At 51.6% G+C, this 26,520-nt stretch overlaps 1 protein-coding gene across 1 annotated transcript; it reads right to left on the bottom strand.

Annotated features, from left to right (window-relative positions):
- Positions 1-26,330, bottom strand: LOC106888100. The gene is made up of 6 exons (XM_014942128.1): positions 26,149-26,330; positions 24,887-25,024; positions 22,499-22,654; positions 11,676-11,835; positions 6,675-6,845; positions 1-122 (listed from the first exon to the last, which is right to left on the bottom strand). Exons 1-5 carry the CDS (start codon positions 26,202-26,204, stop codon positions 6,717-6,719), a joined length of 639 nt encoding a protein of 212 aa, XP_014797614.1. The 5' UTR covers positions 26,205-26,330; the 3' UTR covers positions 1-122; positions 6,675-6,716.
- Positions 26,331-26,520: the final 190 nt, after the last annotated feature.

The raw sequence follows: 26,520 nt of genomic DNA on the forward strand, positions 1-26,520 counted from the left end.
TGCCCGCTCCTATTTACCCCTGGATAAGGCACCACTGACCCCACCACTGGCTCCTCTCTGGGCAAGGGCTTCTCCGATGCGCGGGCGACACAACGAAGAGTCGGGACACGCTGTGTGTGAGTCTGTTGGGCAAGACACAAGTGTGGCTGAACAGTAATTTTGAGCAAAGCATCGGTTTTAAACAATGTTTAAACTGACACCATTATTATGCAATATAATTAATTATGGCTAGAAGGGCATTTGAGGTTAGTTGGCGCTACCTTTGTCCATTTTATAATTATACCAAGAAGAGGATGACTAAGTTGTGCCTAAGCTAATTGTATCCATTTGGTTTTATCCCTTCTCTCCACTGCTGTAAGTCGCTGGAAGTGTTTTTGAGGAGTTTGGGTGCTGAAGATGGTGCTGTCTGGGCAGCCGCAGGTAGGGCTGCAACAGCAGCGCTGACAACAGCAAGGACAATTACAGATACTCAAGAGCAATAAGCACAAAACAAATGTCACATTTTTCCTGCTGGTGTTCCAGTTCCCTGCAGGAGATTCACTCTCCCTGTGTTCCAGGAGGTGTTTTGGAGCCGGGCGCTCCCTGGACCGAGCTGCCCACGGGCACTGGACGGATGAGCTGCCCGGAGGTGGCAGTGCATAAACCGGCTCTTTTGACTGTTACCTGGCAGTGCCAGGATTAAAAACAAACAAAAAAACCCAACCAAACAAAAAAACACCATCAAAACCCCAATGATGACAGACTTAACACTGGGCAGGAATTTGGTAATGCATGGTCTTGTTTGGCTGCGACAGAAGGCTACAGTCCTCAGCTGATGGCTGGAGACTGGGTTGCACTATGTAAAGTAGAGCTGCCTGCAAGGGCTGAGTGCTGTAATTAACAGGCAGTTTTAGAAATTATTGGTTAATGCCATTTAATAGAAATACTGCCAAGTATTGTTGTCAAAACTTGGATTGTTCCTTCGGTGGTAATATAAAATGATTCAACATGGCTTCACTGGGAAGAGATACCTTTGTCTGTTCCTATCATTACCTACATTTTTAGAGTCATTTAATAGGACAATACAAATCTTGAAATCTAAATATATTTCCCAGAAGTAACTAGAGGCCAACTGCCTCCAGCCACGACATGGTGATGCAGCCTGCCCTCTGTGTGGTAGGATGGCATTTCCCACCCCCTCCCGCCGCAGCTGGGGCAGCTTTGGCCACTGATGGGCTTTAAGCGGTTGCAGGTGGGAAGGTTTCTGTAACAAGCAAATATGTCCATGTAAATCTGAGCAGCTCCATCTAGAACATTGCCCTCACAGCGAGAACAGTGTCACTCAGAGAATTAATCCACATTTTTGGTAACATACTCTCTGAGCCCCACTGGAGAGTGCAGGCAGCTCTGCAGTAACGTGCCCTGCTTGTGCCATGCGCCTGTTCTAAATCACATTATATCACCCAAGAACATTTTCACAACACTGCAATAGTGACCGAAAGGTTATTTCTCTAACCTTGTCACCCAGAAGGTACCAGCTGAGAAGTTTCTGTTTGATTGCTAAAGAGCAGAAAGCAATGAATGAATATTGGCAAATCTGGGCTGAGGCAGGATGTGGCTGTTGCAGCCCTCGGCCCGATGCCCACCTCCACCCCAGGGAGGAGAAACCAGACCTGCAGGCACACCGACCGCCTCCTGGTCTGAGCGTTCCCAGTTTGGGAATGAACTCCAGGACCTCACTGCTTTCTGTGGTGGTGGAGAAGCTGGTATATTAACAAAACTGTTGGACTAGATGAGCTCTAGCGGTCCCTTCCAACTTTGACAATTCCATGATTCCCTTCCTGCATTGCCCTCTTCTCCCCTCCCTCCATTGATCTAGGCATGAAAAGACAATTTATTCCCTCATCCAGACCCCTTGTATCGAGTCAGGAGAATTCTTGTCCACCGGCTAGAAATTGTGAAGATGTGAATGCACTTTCTCTTCAGAGCTGTTACCTCCCACACCTCTTTCTTTGCTACCTGCAGTCAGCCGGCCCCAGGACCTACATCCACACTGATCCCGACTCACTGGTGAACGTACATGAAACCACACCTTGCTAAATGGAGACCAGCTCCTGTGTTAACAGGATCCAGGCTGTGTTACTACACCCGATCCATCAGTGAGAGCCCACGGGGTGGGTAAGGACACGGGGCAGAAGAGGGTCCTCAAGGTGAAGGGAGGAAACGTCACCTGCTGCTGGGGGGGATGGCTCAGCGCTGATTCCATAAATAAACAGAAGTATGCTGGATGTTTTATTTTGCTTGTGGTGTAAACTGTACAGTTAGAGTCTGAATAAACCTCTTCTGTGAATTTTATTACCTTCCTGATATAAAAATAAATAAACTCAAACAAAGCAGGAGCGGGGACCTGCCACACCAGCCCGGTTCAACATGGACTGCACCAACAAGGGAATAGTTTTGTCCTAAAGCTGAGGGGATAAATTGATAAGCTTTCAGGAGGGCAAAGCCCTTGCAGAAGGAGCTGTGGAGGAGCACAGGAGGATCCAGAACAGAAGAATTTAAAAGAGTACTCTTTAAATTTCTTTAATTTTTAGTAAAGAAGTTCTAAAGAGTACTTCTTTAAATTTTAAAGACCAAAAATGTCATAAAATTTTTGCTTCCAGAACTGCTTTCCAGTTTGATGGGAAGGCTGCGTGCAAAGAGCTGCTGAGAAATAGCAGCATGGCAGAGTAACAGCAATTAGGGGCATTTTAATGATCATTAAAAAAAAAATCACAAGTAAATGATATGGTGCGTTAACTATTAATAGGCTGAATATAAAACAGACCTCAAGAAACCATGTTTTTACTTTGCAACTGATCTCCACAGTGAGTCCTAGGCTTACCCTCCCAAAGCCCCCAGGGGAACCTCCATCAGGCAGCAGCACCTAATTAGCGCTGGGCGGAGCTGAATCAGCCCCTCTCCCTCCTGAAGCCGGGAGAGACCCTCAGAGCATGTGCCAGCGGTGGGCGGGTGGGTGAGTGAGCGCTGCTTTCTCACCAGCTGATGGGGCACCACACCTGTGATAGCATCTCTGCAATCAGCACACACCTGGAAGGGTGATGTGTCCCCGCGGGGGTGACCCAGCGAGGCGGGTTTGGTGAAGGCAGCAGGGACTGCGGGGGCTCACACACCCCGGGACCCCCCGCCGGCTGAGCAGAGGAACCTGAACTCGGTCTCCTCCACGAGACGCACATGGACCATGGCAGCGTTGGCACCACGTGAACGTCCCGTTTGCTCCTCTGTGCATCACTGTTCAGTGTCCCCTCATGTGCTGCTGAGGGGACTACAAAGGTAAGGCCACCACAGAAATGCATTAGTACGGGTACAACAGGAGATGACAGGATTATGTATGTTTCTTCTACTTAGCAAGACATGCCCAAGTGTCCCTGCTGCATCGTTACCTCCGGCACTGTGCCTGTCTGCCACAGGAAGGGAGTGGTTTAGGGGCATCACTGATGCCGTGGTCCCCATGGCAGGAGAGACCCTCGGGCCACCCAAGGGGGCACCAGCCTGGCAATGCAGCACTTGTGCAGACCTGGTGGCTTTCCAACCATTTGGCTTCTTGCTTTCTGCAGTAGCACCTCAGGATCGTACTTCAGACCCCAGTGAACCAAAGTTATACCCAGTGAAACCCAACCGTCTTCTGTGAATTCCAACTGCTACGGGCCATTGTGCAAATGTGTATTTTGGCAAGTGCCTGGCCCTTCCTGTTGACTGAGCTCCTCACGCTCTCTAGAAACAGCCGTGCCTGTCACCAGCGCTCCCTGCAGATCACCTTACCCTTTCTGCCTTTCTTCCTCCTCATTCTTTCCTTTTACTCAAACCAATTGACCTCTTGCCAGGTGCCAGGATCTGACACGACCATACTCCACTGTCCATCACCCTGGTAGGCTCATTCCTCCCCTTTCCCCATTCCCTCCCCTTAGAGCTCCTGCCCTGAGGTGACAGAAAGGCCACGGGCAACAACGGCCAGAAAATTGTCCTTGGTGGTGAGGCTGGAAGAAAGGGATTCCCAACGGAGGAGTCCTGGTTAGGTTGCTTTTGAGCTGGACCTGCTCAGCCACTCCCTACCAAAAATGCCCTCAACCAACAGCACAGGTGAAGGTCTCACAAACTTAACACATGCAATCAACAGGCTTCTTCTGAAAGAGATCGACCAAAGCATTAGCAAAGATGAAGATGTCTTACATAAGGTATCAGTACATTTTTCCTGGGAATATTATAGAGCAAGTCCCGACAGAAGCCGTGTCCCGACACAAGAAGGTAGCTAGAGATGGCCAGCATGGATCTACTACAGACAAAGTGTACCTGACCAATGCGGTTGTCATCTATGGGAGCTTCCCCCACCCTGTCCATTCCGTCATTCCAGCACTCCAAACCCAACCCCTCCCCAGGATTTGCCTCCCTCCGTGACTTGTTTGGTTCAGACAGAAACCCACAGCCCATCTCCAGCCCCCATCTACCCCAGCACAGAGGTAGGAAGCCACCTGTGTCCGCAGGTGCACAGGGGACAACCTCCCAGGAGGTGACACGATGCCGTGGGGACTCCATATACCAGAAGAGATGAAGAGTGTGGCTGTGGGCAGTGCACACACGTGTTGCTGTGGCCCGTGTGGCCAGGTCCCATCCAACACGCTCTGCTGTGCACAGTTTATGGGCAGCCACTTGTCCAGTGGCACAGGCTGCCAGAAGTTCAGAGAAAATACCTTAGCTGCCATGAAACAAAAATAAATCAAAGCTGGTTGCTGAGTCTCAGCACATTTGCAACACTGCAAACGTGGGGCACGGGTCCATGAGACTGTGTCCCCCTGGGATAGTCTTACCTGCCAGTCTCTGGAGAGATGCAGGTCACAGCCCCAAACACCCCCAGCCCCAAAGCCCCAGATGACCCCAGGCCCTCTGCAAGGTTCTTGTTGTCAGAACAGCAAGGAATGCCCAGGAAAGGCATCAGATTTGTCCCCTGTCTCTGCATCAGTTGGGTTCTGGGACACCAACACAAAACCAGGGCCAAGAAGGAAAAATAAATAAATAAAAGTAAAAACCCAAACATATTTGAAAGTATGTTCAGAAACAAACAAGCAAAACCTCTTATCCAAACAAATCATAGTTAGATCTTGGGTGAGACGGTGTTTATGAAGGTTTAGCCAAGAAGCTTGCTTGGAGATACTTCTCTAGCCTTAACATAACACTACCAGCCTGGACAAGTGCTACTAGAAAACACCTCATTAAAATGCTGTTGTGGTATTTATTTATAGATAGTAATTTATATCACACCCATCACACACACCAATCTGGCAGCCACGGTTGGCAAACTGGGCTGCTGCTCCCACAGCTCTGCCTGCCCCAGCCCACTCCCCGCTCCCCACCAACACACAACTGCTGCCCAACGGGCATCGCGGGCGTTTGGTGCCACAGAGGGTCCCTCTCAACAGCCCTCTTCCTCTGCACCTCCCCGGCCCCACGGCTCTCCCCAGGCACGCCGGGGGTACCAAAGATGCAACAGCCACATCCCCAGCAAACACGGCTGCGGTGCTTGGCCCAGGAGCCCCTTGGAATGCACCACGGATAACCCAGAGCAGCTCAGCTGCAGGTTGTGGACACCAGTGCAACAGCCAGGGGGACAGAACACCTGATGAAAAACCATGGGGTGTCTCTCCGGTGGGGAAAGGGAAAAAAAAAGGAAAAAAAAGAAAAAAAGACTGGGGAAAAAAGAAAAAAAAAGAGGTTATATGAGGTAGCTGGGACTGCCGGGGGCAATCTGAAATCAGTTTACATTAGAGCAGGTTGCTCTTGATTTCGCTACAGCAGTTGTCACGCTCGGTAAGAATAACAAGCTATTCATGCGGCGGCCACCATTGTGCAGCTCCGCACAGGCAGCCTGCTGGAAACAAACCCGTGCAACTGCGGAGGCCAGGATGGGACTTCTTCTTTCAAAAAGCACATGAAATGGTTATGTAAATAAGTTTCCACTCCAGGAATCTGTGAGAACAATTGTTTCTCTGTAAGAGGACTCTGTTATGGAGCACCTGATGGTTTACCCTCCATCTGCACTTGAGATGGAACTGCTGGCAGCAACGTCCCACGGCAGCTCCCAGGTCCTTCCCACTACCTGGCCCCTTCAGTCTCCGACTCTTTTTAATACTTTCAGCTATCTGGAGTTCCACCTTCGTGCATGCCCAGAGCTGCCCCAGCCCTGACAGGGCCAAGCAGCTCAGCCCAATTCACACCTGAGTCTGATCAGGATCCAGAAACTGGGCGTTGCTTTGCCTAAATCCCCCGAGGGCTTTGATCGGGGATTATATGTTACCTGGTGACTGTTTCATGTAAAATGCATAAACAGTCCTGGGAGCAGAGTCCAGAATCTCAGACTCCCATGGGAATGCTAGAACCAGGAGGTAAGGCAGCCACGCACGTGCCCTTGCTTTCCGGCCTGGTGATTCAACAGCATCTTCTGTGGAGCAGCAGATCCTCAGCCGGGAGCAGGCCTGGAGTGTCCAGCTCCCGGCCTCATGGCCTGGGTGCTCTGCTGGAGGTGACAGATGGGACCAAACAGCCTGGGGAGAACTGTCACCCTGCTTGTCACTCCCTGGCTGCTGGTGAGCACGGTTCAGATCAGACATCTTTACAGAGAGAGAAAGGCTCCTTGTACTCACCTTCAGAGGAGCTGCTGGGCTGGGTCACGGCAGCAGCAGCATTTAAGACTTAAATATTTCCCTGTTATTCTCTCTGGCCACCGCACGGAGTGTTTTGGTCCTCATGTGGCGGTGCCAGGCTTGCCTCGGGCACACTGCAGGGATTGCTGGCTCTGAGTCAGAAGCTGGGCACTGGAAATCAAAAAACACAAGAGCTTAATACTGAGACATCAAAGTACTCCTGGGTAGAACTTAAAAAATTAGTAATTGCAGCTGCAAAGGGCCGCACCACAGAGTTACTCAGCCTGGGCACCCAGGCCCTGGTGCGGAACAGCAGGAGTTTGGTGAATTGGCACGTGCTGAGGGAGAAAGGCACCCGGAAAATCCGTCCTGCTGCTGTCTCTGCAGAGACCAAGGGCTGCCCCTGCCCCAGCAGCTCCTCCCAAACACCCCCAGCACCTTTGTCGCATCCAGCACCATGCGGGGGAGACTGGAAACAGCTTCGTTTCTTGTCAAAAAGCAAAAAATTGTATTTAGATTATTAACTAGCAAAACACTTTCTGTATCTGTTTGCATTTTTTTCATGAGCAGTATTACTTTACCATACAAATGCACAACCATGCGGGGGAGACTGGAAACAGCTTCGTTTCTTGTCAAAAAGCAAAAAATTGTATTTAGATTATTAACTAGCAAAACACTTTCTGTATCTGTTTGCACTGTTCATAGGGACATTTTTTCGTGAGCAGTATTACTTTACCATACAAATGCACTTTTTTTCATGAGCAGTATTACTTTACCATACAAATGCACAGATGATGACATTTCTTTGAGGAATCATCCAGCTGGACAAGCTTCCATCGGGACCAAATTCACGACAGTGTGCAGCTTGTTCTGGTTGGTTTCCATTTTTACTACACGAATTATATTTGTGATGGTAGAAATTGGTAATTCTGCCCTTGGCCTCTCTTTATGAGAACTACATGACCTATACAGAGAGCGGCGGGTAGGTAACCAAGGGGGGGTCACCTCTGCTCCAGGGCGAGGCGCAGCAAAGCGCAGTGTTTATGGGAAACAGCAGCCCTTTGAGGCTGATGATGGCCAGGCCCGTGAAGCTCCAGGCCCCAGCTGAGGAAGCACATCACCACGTCGGTTCCCCTCAGTGAATCCTGCTTGGTTCAGCCCGGGCAGTGCAGAGCTCTGATTCCCAGCACCAGATTTGCCACCCTGTGCAAATCAATAATGGCTTCGGCGGAAAATTAACAGATGGTCACGGGAAAAAACTCCCAGGGGATTTTTTTCCCCCCTCTCCTCCGTGATAATAGGCTACTTATGATTTTCTGAAACCACCTGCATATTTTCCCAGGCATCCTGGCTACCGGTTAGAACAGAGTATGTGTCTCTACGGTGGTGTTTGCAGCACTGGGCTTCCTTTTCATTAAACACACGTGTGCGCAAAAGACTCTACAGTTCCAAAGCTGACTGTCATGATGCCACTGAGGGGTGGCAAGGTGGTGATGCCTTATGCTCAGGCCTGGGTTCAGGGAACACTTAACCATTTCTAGCTAATCCCACTGCTTCAGGACAGTCGCCTGACACCCTGGTACCCCAGCTCTTCCACTGCTGTAAGGGGAAGAAGTAAATCCTCACTGGTCTTTGGAGGAGGACTGGAGCTATGGGTGCTGCTGAAGACTCCTGCAAGGCGCTGGGCAACTGGGAAACACCAGCTGCTGCCCATCACAGAGCACAACGAGGGGAAATCACACGATGCCCAGGGAAGGAGCAGAGCACTCCCCCACCCCGGGCACACGCTGCTGCCGGCACGGGCAGTGAACGTGCACCTCGTGAGTAACACACACGTGTGTTTTCATGTGGCATCGCCGCCCCGCGAAGGCTGCCAGCCCGTAACTCACTGCTCTCCCTGCCCGACGTGTGCCCTCCCTGAGGGCAGTCCAGAGGCACGGCACCCAGGACTTTGTGCTACCATCCTCCTGACCCTGCTTAAGCCTCCAGCTGTTTGCTCACATCCCCAGCTCAGCCAGATTCATCGAAGGGAGCATCGATTCCCCCGCACCCCCTGCTGCCCACCCTGGCTCTGGGATGCAGCCCCCAGGTCAGCTGAAGGACCTCTGTGAGCGGTCCTGCTGGCCAGCCTCCCAGCTCCAGCCCCCACACAGGCACAGACACACAGGGCAGCGCCTGCTCCCCCAGGACACCGGGTGTCCTCTCCTCCCCTCCCCTCCTCCTCCTCCTCCTCCTCTCTTGTGTCAATAACACACAACAGTAAGGCAAACACGAGGGCTCTGGGGCATCCAAAATACCCCTTTCCTGGCAGCTGGGAGCCTGCAGTGCTGCTGTCTGCTGCATGTGAGATCTCAGCTGCATGAATCCGCTTTCCATCCCACTGCAAAGACCCTACAACAGCTCCCTCCTGTTCTTCCCTGTATTCTCTGCATCCCTCATATCAGCCTCATGCTTCCTGCTTGGTGCCAGTGGGGCAGCTCTGCAGAAACCATTCCTCCCCTCCCTGCCTTGGCTGGAGGCAGACCCTGCTGCCCTCCGGGACTACAGAGCTCAAGAAGACTCTGTGTTATGGCTCTGGCACTGGAAAGATGCTCCGAGCTCACAGCCAAACGTGACCTGCTCTGCAGGAAACACTCTTCCTCACCATCCTCTTCCCCCCGCCGGGTTACAAGGCAGGTGGGACTGCCCGAGCAGGGGTTATCGGTGTGTTGAAGGGCCATTGCCTTTCAAAATTGCATTTCAGGACGCCAGGGACTGCAGTTTGCAACCTGCACAGCTTGCATTCCCAAAGGTGACCTCGTGTGTGTGTGTGTGTGTGCCCCTGCCACCCTTCTTACAGAAACAGCTCTGCATAATGCAAAGCAGGGGGGGTGATGGTCGGGCGCTGCGGGGGCACGCTGGCACTGCCAGGCTGGGCTCTGCCCGGCTCCCCATCCCCACCACCCTCCCCACGGCGGGACGGGGCCGGTGCCTCGGGACAGTGCGGCTGGAGGACACAGCCACCGGGGGTTACCAGCGGGAGCTGTGGTTCGCTGGCAGCTGGCACAGATACTGCCTTCTTGATAAGCACTTCAAGTGGCTCATTAATGGCAAAACCAATCCTAGTGAGTCCTACCCGCGGCCAGTAGGTGAGCCACAGACTCCAGCCCTTTTCCAGAGCACTGCTCGGTGGCTAAAGACAAGTGCTGCTTGGAAAATGGCCTTTTCTCTTTTTTTTTTTTTTTTTTTTTTTTTTTTTTTTTTTTTTTTTTTTTTTTTTTAATTTCTGCAAAAGCCAATGAGAGGGCAGGGGTCGCAGTGCATCAAGTGCACATGTGCTCGGTCACCTGGAAGGAGGATGTTCTCCAGCACCCGTGTTTGAACTTTAACTGCTGACTGGGACCCAGGCTCCGAGGTGACACCGGTGGCTCTGCAGGTGACATCAGGAGCTCAGTGGGGCGGCTGTAAGCGGGGCAGCCTCACCCCACTCTGGGCTGGCACCGGTCCGTAGGGAAGATGCACAGGTCTGAGCCTAAAGGAGAATTTCCCAGGAGATAAATAATGCCCTATCTGATATTTCAACCTTGGTTGCCTGCAGTGTCCTGAGACAAACACTGGCAAAAATATGGAAAGGGTTTTTTTGTTGCTGCTGTTGTTCCTCAGTTACAAATCCTCTCCAGAGATTTGGAGATGTTAAAAACAGTCTATGAGAAGGTGGATTATTTTTGAATTGCCATTTCAGTCCAAAACTGGATTGGAAATAATGGTGATGGAAGAAAAGCTAAGCCAGGCTGATTTGTTACAGTAAAGCTGTGTTGTACTTTAGATTACTTATTAACAAACAGCAAATGGGCCTCTGCCTTGACCTTTTTTCATTTGAGCAAATATACTCTTCCTGCCCCTTGTAAACAGCAGTTACTGGTAACTGAGTCACGTACCCCCTCACATCACCAGACTTAGGGTTTTTTCATCTGCGGCACGGATTTTAGTCAAATTGAATTTTGCCGGGCTCACTAAGGTTATTAGCAGTATTATTAATATTAATAATACCAATGGTAATAACAATACTCTGGATCACCATAAACCTGAAAACATTTAAGTACTTCACAAATATTAATTAACAAAACTCAATAGGAGGTCTGAGAAACCAGCGAAAATTGTCAGCCTGGCTTCAGAGCCGAGAACAGAGCCACAGCAAGCAGAAGTGGCTGTTTGCCTGATGAGTTTCAATTAATGGCTGTCCCTTTGGTGTCCTGAAGGGCCGGGAGCCCGGTGCCACTGGCAGCGCTGCTGGGTGACAGCAGCAGCCCAGGGCACAGCTGGAGCAGCACAGGGCACAGCTGGAGCAGCACAGGGCAGCGGGGGGCTGCGAGACGGAGTCAAAAGGACGGGCTGTTGCACTGAAAGCTGGTCTCTCAGTCACTGTGCTGCTCAGAAGGGGGCTGTGGGATGTGCCCCAGGGGTCCTGTGCCCCGGGAGCCATCACCAGTGGTTCCTGGGGCACCCTGGAGATCCTACTCCTGTTGCTCTTCAATGAAGCTGAAGACCAAGAACATGCACGTGTTCCAGCAAACTATGGATACCCACTCCTTTGTCAGCCTTATATTAAACCTTTCTGAGTGGAGGAGGCAACCCGACAACCTCAAGGAAACCCTCTGCAATAGCTGATGACTACTTTTCCTACCCAATTATTTCCCTGACTTCTCTATATTGGTATTAAAACTCCAGTGGTGGCGAAATAATGACAATAGCGCCAAGGAGCTGGCAGCACTCATGTGGGCTGTAAGTCAATTTATCCTGCAGGTATCACCCAAATCCATTCTGAATCGCGCAACACCGGGCACTCGGTAAACAAGGTGAAAGTTTCATCTAGAGTCTTAACCAGTGATGCCTTTGCAGTAAGCAGTAATTACTTGCATTAATTGCAGGTGCAAGGTGTATCATGCCACAGCATACAGAGGACTGGATGTCTAAACCCAAGGAGTGACATTTTTGTTTCTTTGATTTGTTCAAAAAACTTACCATTTGGAGGGACAGAAAGGACACAGGTGAGGTCAGGCTGGATGTGGTGTTTGCAGTCAGGAGGAACAGCCTCACAACGGAGAGAGCCAGCTGCAGTTTCTCCTCTGACACAGACGGCTCATGTGATCTCGAGCATGTCACGTAACCTGTCTGTCCCCATCTGTAAAATTAGGATAATAGTAGTTAGTTCACATTAAAGCCTGAGAGATGTCAGGACAGTAAGAAAAGGGGAGTCTGTCTATACCGAGTCTGGACCCATCAGTGTCTTGGCAGAGCCACAGAAAGTGCTGTGACCAGGGTGACCCCCCCTTGGCTCTCTCTGATACAATCACTGGGCTTTGCCTGGGGGGCCACCCCTCACCCTGTGCCCTCTCCCAATGCTCTGCATCTCCTGAAGACTGTCTGGGAACCTCTTCTCTTCTCTGGAAAGGTGGGTGGCAGCCAGATGCTCTAACTTTGGTCATATTCATCCAATTTACTCCACTTAGCTCCCTCAAGTTCTTTACGGAGTTAGGTTAGATGTTCTCCAATGCAGCAATTAATTTGAAGCATCTCATCTGCTGACAATAAATCCCAATGTCTCACACGTTGCTTTACATCTCCTGTGATACCCACTGTAACTGCTCCTTACAAAACAAGACAAGTGGCTGAAATTTTAGCCCTCTTTTGGGGGCATGGCCGAGTTCATTTGCCTCCATGTCCCCTTGTCCGGGCAGCCCCAGCCCCAGCTATTCCTCGGCAGAAACACGTGGGTGTCACACAAGTTTTCAGTGGTGTGATGCCCAGTAACTTTACTAGGAGTCCCATAGCCGCCAGCCCACACAGCCCTTTGAAGATCCGGGCTCTGTGTTTCATCCCAGATAGACACTCTATAAAAGTCTGGCAAACAACCCCGCGCAGTCTCTGGCTTGGCCGCTCTCACCACTGACATCTCCTCCTCCGCCCCAGGCTCGCGCTGGGGCAGGGATGGAAGCCACGCTGTGGCTCTCCAGGAGCCCCCCTGGCCGGCAGATCCTGGAATACCCAAGCGAAACCAGGCGGGGGTCCTCGGCACGGCCCCCTGGACTTGCACTCTCCGAGCATGGCATTTGGCAAACATCAAAGAGAGGCAGGAAGAATCCCCCCACAGCAGCTCGGCAGGAGTCGGGGGGTCTCTGCGGGGTAAGGCACGCTCTGCCCAGGCACACACCCTGGGCCTGCAGTCGCTCACAGCCATGGAATTATCCAGAGCTTTCTGAAGCTTTTGTGACTGTGATGATAGAAAAAAAAACAACCACCAATAGATATATATATATAAATGGCACGGGGAGGATGAAGGGAAGGCTGTTTGAGTCTGCTGAGAGCCTGAGATGACACCTTTGCAGGGGAGAACTTCAGCTGTGTGTAACCTCTGCTTGCCACAGGCACGGCCACTCTGGATTTGTGCAGATTTCTCCCACCTCTGCCCCACCAGCCGTGAGCTCTGTGCTCTCAGACACGGCATCCTCCGCTGTGGTCCTGGCTCTGTCACACAGCAGGGAAGGACAGACCATCCCACCAGCAGGGAACAGGACCACGGCGAAGAAATCAGCACCCTGACAGGTCGCTGGGGTCCCAGACTCATGGGTGCACAGACCCAAAGAGCAGGATGGTGTCACTAGGGCTTGCTGCATCCCTCTGCCTCACCTCCTCATCCATCAGCTCTGGGGAGCACTGCCCGGTGGGACAGACTCTCTCCACTCCACCCAGGAGCTGCTCTGGAGCCCTGCAACAGCTCATTCCTCGCCTAAACCCTTCCTCCTTACCTTTATCTCAGACCCCAGGCCTGTGGGTGGCTGCCCCCTTTGCTGCCCCGGGTGCTGCCAGGTGAAGAGGGACACGGGGAGCCGTGTCTCGCCCTGGGCTCTGCCCCTCACAGCTGCAGCAGAGGGTGAGGATGACCAGCCCTGGGACCAGCTCAGGGCCTGGCACCTCACCCTTCTCCTCCTCCTCCGCAGAGGTTGCCCTCAGCAGCGCAAAGGGAAGAGGAAGGATCTGGAAAGCTCTGTGGCTCTGTGCTGTTTTCATCTCTGTTTATACACAGGACTCTCTGAATGGGCAGAGGTCTGTGGAACTGCTGATTCATGAACATCTCTGCCGTCTGTGGCCTCTTCAAATGAGAGTTCACCCTGACCCAAGGATGATTTACTTTTCTTGGCTCTCCATCTCAAACTGATGCTGTCTCCAGTCCCTCAGACTTCGAGGGATTTGGGTAAAAACAAATATTATTGAATCTCTTGTCAAGCTGTTGAGTTAACTCTGAGCAGTGAAGCATTCAAGTCTCTGACAAAGAGGGGAAAGACGTCAAGAGTCAGCGCCAGGGGACAGCTTCTCACAGACCTCATTCCCAGCCATCTTCTTCAAACCTGCCAGTATCAGCACATTTGCAAAGTGACAGTTTGGAGACCACTGAAGAACAAGCGAGAGCCTCTGACGCCCGAGGTCCCTGAGCTGGGTGTCAGCGTGGATTGGAAACAGAGGTTAGACAGCCAAACGCCACACACATCCATCCCCGACAGGCCACAGCCACCTTCTGTCCCACCACCAGAAAAACCTTCGTTTCCTTCTTCCTCACCCCAGCATCTTCAGCACCTGGTTTTTGCAGACGATTTCAGCTTTGGCCCTACTGCCTTTCCCTCCCTTCTTTTCTTACTGTGCTCTAACAATCTGTTGCTGCCGATCTGCTTTCCCACGGATGGTCACAGCCTCACCAAGCAGGGCAAAGCTGTGGTCAGTAAGATCTCCTGCCAGGGCATGTTACAGGACACTGCCGTGGCCAAGCAGCTGCCCCCTTCCTCCCCCCCAGCTACATCTTCCTGCTTGTGAAACCACCCCCAAGAACCAGATGGACCTGCTCCAGGGTAAGGTGCCTGGATCGGGACAGCAGGAACTGGCCCTTGGCTACCAGAGCCGACACGGCGTCCGAGGAGGTGCTGCTCAGGTGCACCTCCCTCTAACGTCACCAGCGTGGAAGGGCTTGCACGCCTCGCATCAGCCCCGGCCTTATCACAGCACAAATCATAACCATCGTAATAAAATTTTGCAATAACCTCAGTTTAATTAATAGTAAGGAGAGAAAAAAAGTCTTGCCAGGCCAGATGGCAAACTCTTAGTTTCTCACGTGATGACTGTCAAATTACTGTCTCCACAAAAGAACGTCACAGAGCACATTTAATAAACCTTGGAAATGTTTATCAAAGAGGCAGTAAAGATCTGGCTGATCTACCAGGATCTGTCCACACAAAGGAGGCAAATGCAGAGGTGGGTTTTAGAGAGTTACCACCACCAAGAGACTTAAGTGCACAAAACTAGACCTTCACTGAGATCCAGAGTCACTGAGGTCGTTGTCTCTCAGCCACCTGCACTCTGTGGTTTCTCCTTGGTTCACATTCAAGTTTTCTGCTTCTGTGCCTGCCAGAGGAGCATCTCCAAGGAGATGCACCGTACACTATCCTCCCTAAGCCACAGAGTCTTGCAAACTAGCTCTGAGAACACCAAATGCAGCCCGAGGTTCCTCACACCACGAAGCTCTGACCATGTCACTCTAAACCAGCAGCTGCCTGCCGACAGCGGGCCGGGGGGCACAAACGCCCCGTTGGGGGAAGGCACAGCTTCACCCCAAAACGCTCCCCCGTGACAGCAGAGGGGCCGGCTGTTGGACAGGCTCACGGGAAGTGAGAGACGAGCGCTCTCAGATTGAGGAACGCTTTGAACCCAGGTCTCCCACTTCCTCAGTCAGTGCTCTAAAATAAAAGACAGCGACTTGGAAGACAGTCAGCAGCCAGAAGGAAGGAGCACGACTGTCCTACTTCAGGGTGCTGCTGACACTGTCCCTGGGGAGAAGCATGCCATCAGAGTCCTGACACGACTCACGCACAAAGTCCTGAGTGAGGTTTCCATGCTGTGACGGGCGTCAGGGACGTGGGAGCAGAAGGAGATTTCAGAAACACCCCTATTTCCAGTCTGCTCTCTAGACATCGAACACACACTCTGTTAGGAGAAGAGATGTCCCAAACGCCCAGGTTAGGTCTGGATGCAGCAGGGAGGATGAGGGGGAAAGAAGGGCTGTCCATCGTGTGGCATTTCTGCTCGGTCCCTGGGAACACCAGCTCATCCAGGCTGGCTCTCCCCAGCCCGTCCCAGCAGCCCGGCTGCTCCCCGGCACCGGCTCTGGCTCAGCAGCACTGCTGTTGGCTCCAGGGTCCAGCTCTGGAGGATGGAGATGGTAGCAGCCCCTCTTTGGAGACCCCTGCCCTGCTCCGAGCCTCGCACACCCCATGGAGCACCTCTCCTACGGCCCGGGGGGCAGGATGGCACAAGGGTCTGTCACTGCTCCTGCACTCCAGAGGACGTGGCTCACTGCAGCGTTACAGGTCTAGCCAGGGACACGTTCTATGGGAATTCAGTTTGGCTCTTCTACGGCTTTGTCTTCTGGTGGGACAGGACACTTTGAAAATGGCTTTTCCCCGCTTCGTAGAAAATAAGAGAAAAAAATGCCTTGACACTTCCACACTGCAGTAAAACACTTCACAGTGTACTAAGTTCTGCCTCAGCTGAGTGCGAGCGCGCTGGGCTTTCATGGCCCTACCTGTTATCTTCAATAACAACAACAAGAAAACAAACCTTCCATATAAAACACAGCAACAAAAACACATCAGTTTCAAATGCTGGCTGGTAATTCCAGGGAGAGTACTGTTAGGTCTGTCACGAGAAAAGGCAACACAACCCCGTGTTTGGGAGCTGTTTCACCCGCAGATGGGTTGCCATCCCCAGAGCAAGGCAGAGGCTGAAGGGACTGACACCTCTTAACTTCGAGCTCTACCATCGCCGTGGCAGTTCTGCTTTCATGTTGCTGCTAGCACGGGGAGTTTCAGAAGAATTTTGGATTGGCTTGGGTACAAGTCTAGCAGGGTGCTACAAATAGAAATAGCAGAAGAAGGTAGGGGGTAAAAATACGCAGCGCTAGATCACGGGTGGAGAAGTGGCACCAACAGGAAGGCAGCGACAGGGACGGGCACCCGATGGCTCTGCCGTCCCGCCGGCCCTGAATCCCCGACAGGAGCCCGCCTCCCTCCTTCCTGTCACACTGGTAGCCACCTGCATAAAAAGGTAGCCACACCAGGAAGGGGAACGGCCGCTTTTAAGCCTGCCCTTTCAATGACACCCCGTGCATTGCGTTGGGTCACAGTTCACATGGTCACTCCGTGAGGTTCCATCTGGGATGGGGCTGAACACAGGACCCTGCACCCCGTCCTGCCTGACCCCTGGGGACACCTGCTCGTAGGCTGGGCTCAATCCACACCTGGGAGTCGGGGTGCCTGCAGCCAGGCTTTGCTGGTGCACCCCATGGCTTGGCGCGATGTCCACAGTGCAGACCCCCTCCAGGTCCCACCGCCTCCTGCGGGATCCACAGCCCCATTAAGGAACCTGAATATGGATTTAGGAGCCTAACTTCTGGCACTTGGGGTGGAAAACCTTAGCCAGTAAGACTGCACAATCCTATTACCATGACAGCTTGGGAATGTGAGAACTCAGCAGTTTGGAATAAGGCGCCACATTAAAAATAGATTAAACTGAAAACAGCCCTCACGGCCTACGGCGCCCAGGACAAGTGTCTGCCAGCTGAAATGCCTCGTAGGTAACTGTTCGCTAGTGAATCAGGTGCTGGCTGAAGGTGCCCACAGTTGCCTCAAGACACAGACGGATTTCTTTTTTTCCAGAGACACTATTTTTTTTTAATTTTTTTTTTTAGCACCATATGAAACTCGGCAGCTCCAACCCTAAGGGGATCCATGCAAACCTCCTTCTCGCCCTGGTTCCCATGGCACTCACATCCACCAAGTTTCACTTTGAATTCCAGCCTCCCAAATCTCCAAACTCAGCCAGAGTGATGAACTGTGCCACGCCGGGGCTCTGGCACAGGACTTTCCCCCTCTCTTTTAACACTGCTGGACCAGACAATAGAGGAACCAAGCTGCCCCACTGTGACAACAGAAAAATAAGATCAGGATTCGGTGTGAGGTGTTGGGAGGACCGATCTCCTGGTCCATTTGCAGCCTGAGGGCAAAACAAAGGCTAAGCTTGTTTCCCTGGCTGGCGTCCTCCTGCCAGCCAGGGACAGAAGTCACTCGTCCTTTGGTTGCCTTCGGTCTGTCCATCAGTGACCACAGGGATCTGCTGACCTGCCGGTGGGCGCTTCTGACAGTTGATGGGGTTGCATTTCAGTGGCTCTGCCTTTTCTTCTCCGACAGCTCCCAGAGGACAGCAAGGCTTTTATGCTTAATATATGCTGTCATTTTGTATTATATCTTCTCTTTGGAAGTAACCTCATAAACGGCCAAAACAAAACACAATGCCAAACCCCAAAATCCAAACCCCAGAGAAAGCTGAGGAGCGCTGTGGACATCACAAAGGAATTACTGCTCCTTCAGCTGACACGGAGTCAAAAGAAGCCATAGCCCTGCCTGCTCTACAAGAGCCATCTGCCATGGTGGTGGTTACTGGTCACTAACATCACTCCCCTGGACTTCTGCTCTTTTTCTTCTCCAGTCCCATGATGTGGTGAGGCCCTTGATAGAGGCTTTTGCTGCTGTATCAGCATTTGTGGCATGAAAAAAATAATTGTGACAACAGAGCAAACCTTTGGATTCCGCAGCTGGGCTGCCTGAAGACATAAATGACCAAGCAGAATCCCCAGTGCCTAACTGTCCTCCTCCTCCTCCTCCTCAGCCCCTCCTGATTCACGCAGCAGTCACAGGGTGAGAGCGGGTCACCGTCTTGCACAAGGGACTGACAAAGGGCTTGCTCTGAGCAGAGGGGATAGATTCGCATGTAATGGCTCAATGTGCTGGAAGAATATTACAGGCACACTCCGTCCAACTTTGTCTTTGGTTGAGTATAGTAACTCACCCAATATTGCAATACACTTGACAGATTAAGAAACCTTTTTGTTTTATTAGGGTTAATTCCCTGCATATCTCCCTCCGTTTTCCCTGCGGGATCTGCTGGGAATGCCTTACAGTAACAGGATCAAGAAAAGAACAGTATATACCAGGTATGTGCATGACTAACTCAGCCCTATGATAAAAACAATGCCAAAACTTTGGGGGAATTTCATAGTGATTCTGTTTCTGTGGATACAGGCTGTCTGAAAACATTGTAGGTCAGGTTCTGGTGGGATAAATAAAAAGAGGTAAACAATAGATGGGGATGTATCTTCCCCAAGCCCTGGTTTTTTCAAAGACGTCTCCTACTCCCTACACTCTACACACAGTCCATGCACTTTAGGATCCAGAAGGCACCTTTTTGCATACGTAACTTTAAAAATTTACACTAGGCTTTGTAATCCCAAAATACCTCTGTGGCACGAAGCCACGAATGCGATACGTGGGTGGAAAAGCTGTCAGCATAGCGGAAAAAATATTCTGCTGAAACTCCAAACTTTGCAGAAAGAGCTGAGTCACTCTTTCGCAGTTAAGGTAGTCTGGGCTTGTTTCCCTCCTCCCTGCTGCCGAGGGAGCCTGGCACACACACACCCCTGCTCCCACCCGTCACCCCAGAGCCCCCCCACACCGGGGCTGCGGGGACAGCGCGGGGTGACCGTCCCCAGGCGGGAGCATCGTGTCCCCCCGCACAGGAACCCCGTGATGCTGCTCCTCCCGGGGACCCATGGCGGGGGGTACAGCAGCCAGGCAGGCACGTCTGCTCCCCCTGCGCCCCAGGATGCTCAGCAGCATCCCCAGCTCACGCTCCCAACACAGGGCTCCGCGCAAACCGCGTCTCACCCACCTCCTGACAATTAGCGCTTTGTCATTAAAGAGCATGAGCACAGTAGAAGTTCGAAAACCTCGCTCAAGTGCACTAAGCTAAAGGAGTGCAAGGCACAAAATTGGAAAAAATCCCCTCATTTATCACTCTCTTTCTTCCTTTTCTTTTCCTTCTTTTTTTTTTGTTTTGTTTCCCTTTTCTTTTAAAGTCTCCTGATTCTCCAGTCAGCATTATTGTCTTGGCTGGCAAGAGGGAGCTGCCTATGAGCCATTTATTAGCACATAAAATTACTGAAATTGCAAAGGTCCAGAAATCATAACTGCCAACAGATTATAGACTCTACTAACGCAGTCACGTATGAAACACATAAAACTCATTTTAAAAGGAAATCTAGAGCAGCCTATACATTTTGATTACCAGAAAATATAATTTGGCTTGAAAACCTTTTGATTCTCTGACCTGCATTTTAATCAGAATGCAAGATTTTCCTGAAAACTTGTATTTTGTGTCCAAAAAAGAAACGTGTCATACACATAAACAACAGCTTAATTTGCTTGTGCAACAATGTCACATTTTTTTCAACATCTAAGAATAATTTTCATCTGAACTACAGCAACAACGTACACTAATTAGCGGCACCATACACACACAGCCATGCAAATGCTGTCTCTGGGATCCACAGCTGCTTATGGGGTAAGTTTTGCCCTGTGAAATGGCAATATCAGGAGGCATTTTAAGCCCCACAACGACATGCACATTCTGACTGACAACTCTTCCCTGAAAGCTTATTTCCCTGTTGTGTGACAGGCAGAGAGCTGCGGGACAGTGTCACCGTGTGCTTCCTCCTGCAGCAGGGGGACATGATAAAAGGGTGCCCGGGATGCACACCTACCCCAAACCCGAATTGTTCCTCTCCCCTGCTGTCCCTTCACATGGAAGAAATGCAGGGAAGGATTTCCCTATGCTTCAAAATTTTCTGAAACTTTTCTCCTTGTTCTCATATTTCACAAAACCCAGCACTCCTCCAGCACGAGCACTTTGCTTTTCATGGGAAATGACTCTGACTGGGGCAAAAACACGCTTTGCTAAATAAACAGATTATGTTATATAGCATGAAAGCTAAAAAAACGAAGACGCCTCAGCACGCCTACAGCCTGCCTGCCACCCCCCAGCACACACACGTGCCCCAGCTTCGGCTGGAGCCCATTTCGGGTGCCAGACCCCTCCAGGAGCAGACGTGGGGCAGCGCATTCTCTCCCGGACCCCTCTCTCCCTTTTCCCGGGTTCTTCTCCTTGAACATTTGCTCCCCATCCAGGTAAACTCAGCGCAAATCTGGCCACTGGCAGAATCAAACTCTAAAAATCCTCACTTCTACATCCTAGTCCCAGCCTTTTTCCTTCTCTCTGCTCTAAGTTTCCCTCAGCATCACATTTTCTTCCACATCCGTCCCTCCTCGTCTCCAAGGGCCCGGTTTGTGCTCCTGCCCGTGGTGGCACCACCAAATGCCTGGTTTGTGAAGGGAAGAGCGGCTGCATCCATACCCAAACCTTCTCCCTGGCAGCAGCGTGCCCAAGGAAGAAAAGCTGGACACAACTCAGTGTCCTTCCAGGAAGCTCCCTCCAAACCAACCAGTAACACCCAGTAAAACCACCGAGAAGACCCCTGTAACCCTTACTGGGCACGGAGCAGGCACCTCGCACAGACAGACATCAGCCTTTAAAATCCTCTGCTCAGTTCTGAGCACAAAACACAAATACCAAGATCTGTAGTGCTCAGCTGAGCCCCAAAACGCTTGCATTACTCGAAACCTTCTCCTGTCGGCTACTGCAAGGGGAGGAGCAAATTCCACCCCATTAAACGAAAACGCAAAATCTCCCTCTGTCTCTCTGAGCCGGGCGCTCTCGCAGGGATAATGCAGGTCACTGCCTGAGGAACACATCCAGCTACTGCACTAAAGTCATGACGAACAGCAGTCACGTCAAGAAACATCTGCCGCTGTTTAAAATGCTAAGGAAATCATCCATACACAAATTAGCTAATAAAAGTTACAGTTCTATTACTGATAGTGAAAACATCAGATTTCCTACACCACTTGGTAATCAAATTACAAAATAAATTACCTGAGCTAGATTAAAAATGTGAATGACACTCTTCACGTATTACACAATGAGCTATATATTGTTACGGGTCTGTGAAATACCCACTTGGACCTTCCCATAGCAAAGGCTGCCTTCAAATGGGTTTTATTGGCTCAGGATTCTTGATGTGATATTTGCAAAGGTTATTGCTCCCAATGCAAACATCAAACAGTATACCTAGAGCTTTATTTATTTACATTACCTACATGTTCACTTAAAATCAGAACGTGATGCTTTCATGTGGTAATCATATATTGACTTTTTCAAATAAACATTGCCAATAGAGTTATTATATACATTCCTCACTTAGCAAGCCAAATAATACACTGCTATTCTTAAATCGGGAGTCCAGGGAATCAAATCCCAGTTTCACTGTAGCCAATAGCAACGCCCCTCGCCTCCAGAAACAATTGGAATACGCCAATTCTGTAACCAATAATAAGATAGGTCAAGAAATTTTTGGTATGAAAACCCTGGCAATCCCATTCTTTTGATACTTAACATGAGTTCCAGTAAACACAGGAGGGTTGCTGCCTGGAATGAAGCAAGCAGCACTGGCACACAGCCTTCCAAATTTTTATATTATTTTATGAGAAGTCTAAATGCTAATTTGCACAATTATGAATCAACAACAGACACTCGTTTCAGCTGGCCTCTGTCACCAGGGCTTTGACTGAAGTGGCACGTCAATAAAAATGTGAAAATAACTTTCAAAAAGTTAGTGACTATACATTCCCGGGCCACCAAACTGAACTTGGTTCCCCCAAAGCACATTAAACCCCAATGTATAAATGACAACATAACGAAAATAAAGCATATATGTGACAGAGGGGACTCCAAGTTTGTCCCCAAAGCCAGAACACCGGACACTCCGTGTCCAGCAGGGTCTGGTGCCTCACCTCACGGGGCTGGTCGGGGTGTACTCCCTGGTGGTTGCTCCATCGCCTCCTCTCCCGTGGGACTTCAGGACAAACCCCGTGGTGGATCCCACACGTACCAGCAGCCCCGGATCTCTCTGGTTCTCGGGGCAGGTCTGCAGCTGGACACACTGGAAGCTGTGGAGGGAACACCCAGAGTGAGAAAACCGAGGTGCAAAAGTTCCCTCGTGTTCAAGAAAGTTCTGACACATTTTGAGGCATTTATTCAGCCAAGACTTCCCCTGACTCCAACGGGGTTTTGCCAGAGAAAGCAGTTTGAATGCCTAATTATTTATTTTACTTAATTCCTAAATATGATTTCTTTACTTTAAAGGTAAGCCATCAGAAGTCACACAGCCCTGCTCGGAGAAGGCGCTGTGCCGGTCCCTCCCTGCAGCCTCTGGCCACCGACCCCCCGTCGCTGCCCGCGCTGGTGGCACGTGTCCTGGGAGAAGCCATCAGACCAGCACAGGAGGGAGCGATGCCCAGAACCAGGGGAGCTCTTGAGTCTCCCTGTCGACTGGAAATGGGTGTTAAAACGTGAGTTACCTGCTGCACAGAAAATACAGCCAGGGCAGGCAACCAGCACCCGCTCCCACCGCATGGGCCCGATCCCGTTCCCACCACAGCCAGTGGCAGAACTCCAACCTCTTTAATGGGAACGGCAACAAGCTTTCTATCTACTTAATATAAATGAAGATACGCATCTCCTCTTTGACATATTTTGGGCTCGGAGCCATTGGCTGACACTTGTTTGGTTCCCTGCACGTACGTGACTCATGGGATAATAGAGTGCCTGACTTCCATTCTGCCAGACCTGTCTTTCTCCGTGGTTAACTATTAATTTCAGGGGCAAGATGCAATATTGCAGGAAAAAAGGGATGGTGTTAAAGCGAGAAGATTGCACTTAAATATTTAGAGTAAATGAATCGGATTCCCTTTTGTGAGGATTCCCTTCCAATTAAAGAGGCACATCCACACCGTCCTTAGGTGTGCCCACTGCTCCTTGCTCCAGGCCGTGGGTGTCTGCAGCAAGAGGTGTAACCAGGCTGCCCCCACCCCCGGGACAGCCCGGGGAGAAACCTCGCCATGGCAACGACAGGAAAAAGTCTGTATTCCAAACAGCTGATTTTTGCTTCAGGCTGCCTGCACACAACAGGGTTACTCGGGACATATGGGTGCTCGATGAACTATGGGCACATGAAGATTTTCCACCAAAGCTGTAAACTCTTTGGGATAAAGGCCAACTTTCTCTCTTTGGGTCCATAGCCTAAGTCTGAGATTCTGAGTAATTAGAAATGAGAATCAGTAATCAGTTATGAGAAACCATAACAAAAAATAACTATTCATAATATATCATGGGAATGATCCAAACAGACTTTCTGATTCTTCTGGAGTTTCCTGTGATATGCTTATTACTACTGAGCGTTGCCTCAGCTTCAAAACGCAGTTACCTCCGATGTGACACAGCAACTCACACCGAGACACAGGTATGTCCGTGCCAGGCGTATGTCTGTCTGTCTGCCATTCCACCCATATAAGCACAGGTTTCATTACGGGGCAAGAAAGAGATGCCCAGAACCAGAGATGTCTGTGTATAAAACACTATTTTCTAGTCAATTATACCGAGAGAGGGCAGTGGGGCTGTTCCTCCACCCTCTACTCAGTGAGACATTTGTCCTTTTCACCACCGAATGGGGTCAAATCCGATTCAACCAGTAAATTCAAAGCAGTAAATGCAAAGCACCAAGAACCACCTGCTTTCTCCTGAAGCAAAGCATCTTCCACTGCCCCCCTTCAGCGTGGACCCTTGTGTGAGCAGCACAAAACCCTTCCTGCCCCTCCGAGTCCCCGCGCAGGTGGGTGAGGGCAGCTCCCCAGGGGCAATCCGCCCGTCGCAGGGGAAAAAAACATAAATCACTGCGAAATCCTGACATTCCCCCACCCACCCCCCCCAGCCACTGCAGGACTGTGCCGTGGTCATGAGCAATCTCTCAACCCTGTACAGAGTGCCACAGACGCTGCTCCCTCCTCCCCAGCATGTGATTGCTCGCCCGGCCTCGGTGCTGCCCACCCCCACGTCCCGGCCCCCACGCGTCCCCGGCCCCATGTCTGGGATGAGGAGGGTGGAGGAGGAAGGACCGGGAAGCCACACTGGTGGGGCAGGATGGGCAGAGGCGGGCAGTGCCGCTGCCTGGGAAGGGACCAGGCGTGGGGGGAAACCCTCAAAAAGCCACCCCGCAGTGAGGAAGACAATCTTTGTGTGTGAAAAGCTTGGTTCTGGGGCTGCTCAGGCCCGAGCCCAAGCTGGGGTGACCAGTCTTGGTGGAGGGAGATGAGTGGGAATGCGCACGGTCCCGCCACACTTACCTGCAGCATCCACGACACGCTGCAGCCTCCGCCCGCCATCCTCTCCCGCAGCAGCGTGGACTCCAGACACCTTCACGTGAGCCTGATGGACAAGGAGATCCCCAGAGCTCCTGTCCAGCTCCAGCTGCCCTGGGACACCTGGAGCAGACAGGCACAAACACCCTTTCCACCACCCAGCCTTTGTACAGAACCACAGAATTGCCCAGGTTGGAAGGGACCTTTCAGATCATCGAGTCCAACCATCAACCCAATACTGCCAAACCCACCACTGACCCATGTCCCTCAGCACCACGTCTGCCCGGCTTTTGAATCCCCCCCAGGGATGGCGACTCCACCACTGCCCTGGGCAGCCTCTGCCAAGGCTTCACAACCCTTTCCATGAAGGAATTTTTCCTCATATCCATCCTAAACCTCCCCTGGTGCAACCTGAGGCTGATTCCCCTTGTCCCATCACCTGTTCCTTGGGAGAAGGGACTGACAGCCCCTGCCTACACCCTCCTTTCAGGCAGCTTAGAGAGCAACGTGCCTAACCACAGCTGAAGAGGTGTGGGGTCTCAGGTGAGCCGGGAACACTGCCGGACCGCTCGCCCTGGCATCAGGGCAAACACCCCCAAACATGCCATGACCTTCTTCATCTGGGAAGGATGTGGGGGCTCGCAGAAGGCTGGGACGGGTTCTGGGGCCTGGGTCTGGGCTGAGAGGCAGAGCAGATGCTGAGGGAGGGCCAGGAAGGGGCTGCCAGAACCCAGCACAGGCTGTGGAGAGCAGGGGGGGGCTGTGGGGAGCATGGGGGGGGGCTGTGGGGAGCATGGGGCTGTGAGGACATGTGTGTTGAGGCGGCGGGGGGGTCCTTGTTGAAGGCTCAGCCCCCAGTCAGGGCCAGGAGCAGGGAGCACCACTCGCTGTGACACCCTGCTGAGGGCAAGTGTCTCTGGACACTGCTCTGCTGTCAGGAACTCACCCCCAACACTCAGGGCACACTGTGGTTATTTAACTATTAACACCTGTGGGGTACAGGTGATCTCCATCCTGAATCACAGCATGGGTGATTCTTCTGCTGCTGAAGACCTGTTTAATCTACAGTTCATTTAAATTAATGGAAAAATCTGCTTTGTCTGAGGCCATAAATGATTTGCTGAAAGCGCGCACACACACACCCCCCCCACACACACACGGTGAGTCACAGCTCAGAGTGTAACTCTGAGGACCAGGGCTGTATTCCCAGGCTCCAACCACCAGATCACAGTCCCTCCCACACGTACCCTGCAATAATCTCAGATGATAACAGCGTTTCCCCACTCCGCACGTTGGACGGCATTACTCAGTGCGGCACCTCACACCCGACGGGCGCACAGCTCCCCGGGCTGGGGAGGAAGGAAGCACAAGTAAAAGTCATTATTTTCACCCAGCGCCAGGAGAACTCAGCTCTTCCCTTGGAAACCCACCAGCCCTGAACCCCTCCGTTTACTCCCCACTGAAAAACCAAACCCTCACTCCCCGCCGCCCCCCGGTCCCCATCCCCGGCCGGGCCGTGGCGGGGGATCCCGGAGGAGCGGCCGGGCCTTCCCTCCGCCGCAGCCGGGGGTGCCACGGCCCCCGCTCCCTCCGAGCTGCCCCGCGGCGGGGCCGGGAGG

Source organism: Calidris pugnax, unplaced genomic scaffold (assembly GCF_001431845.1).
Source record: "Calidris pugnax isolate Ruff unplaced genomic scaffold, ASM143184v1 scaffold28, whole genome shotgun sequence".
NCBI classification, from domain to species: domain Eukaryota; kingdom Metazoa; phylum Chordata; class Aves; order Charadriiformes; family Scolopacidae; genus Calidris; species Calidris pugnax.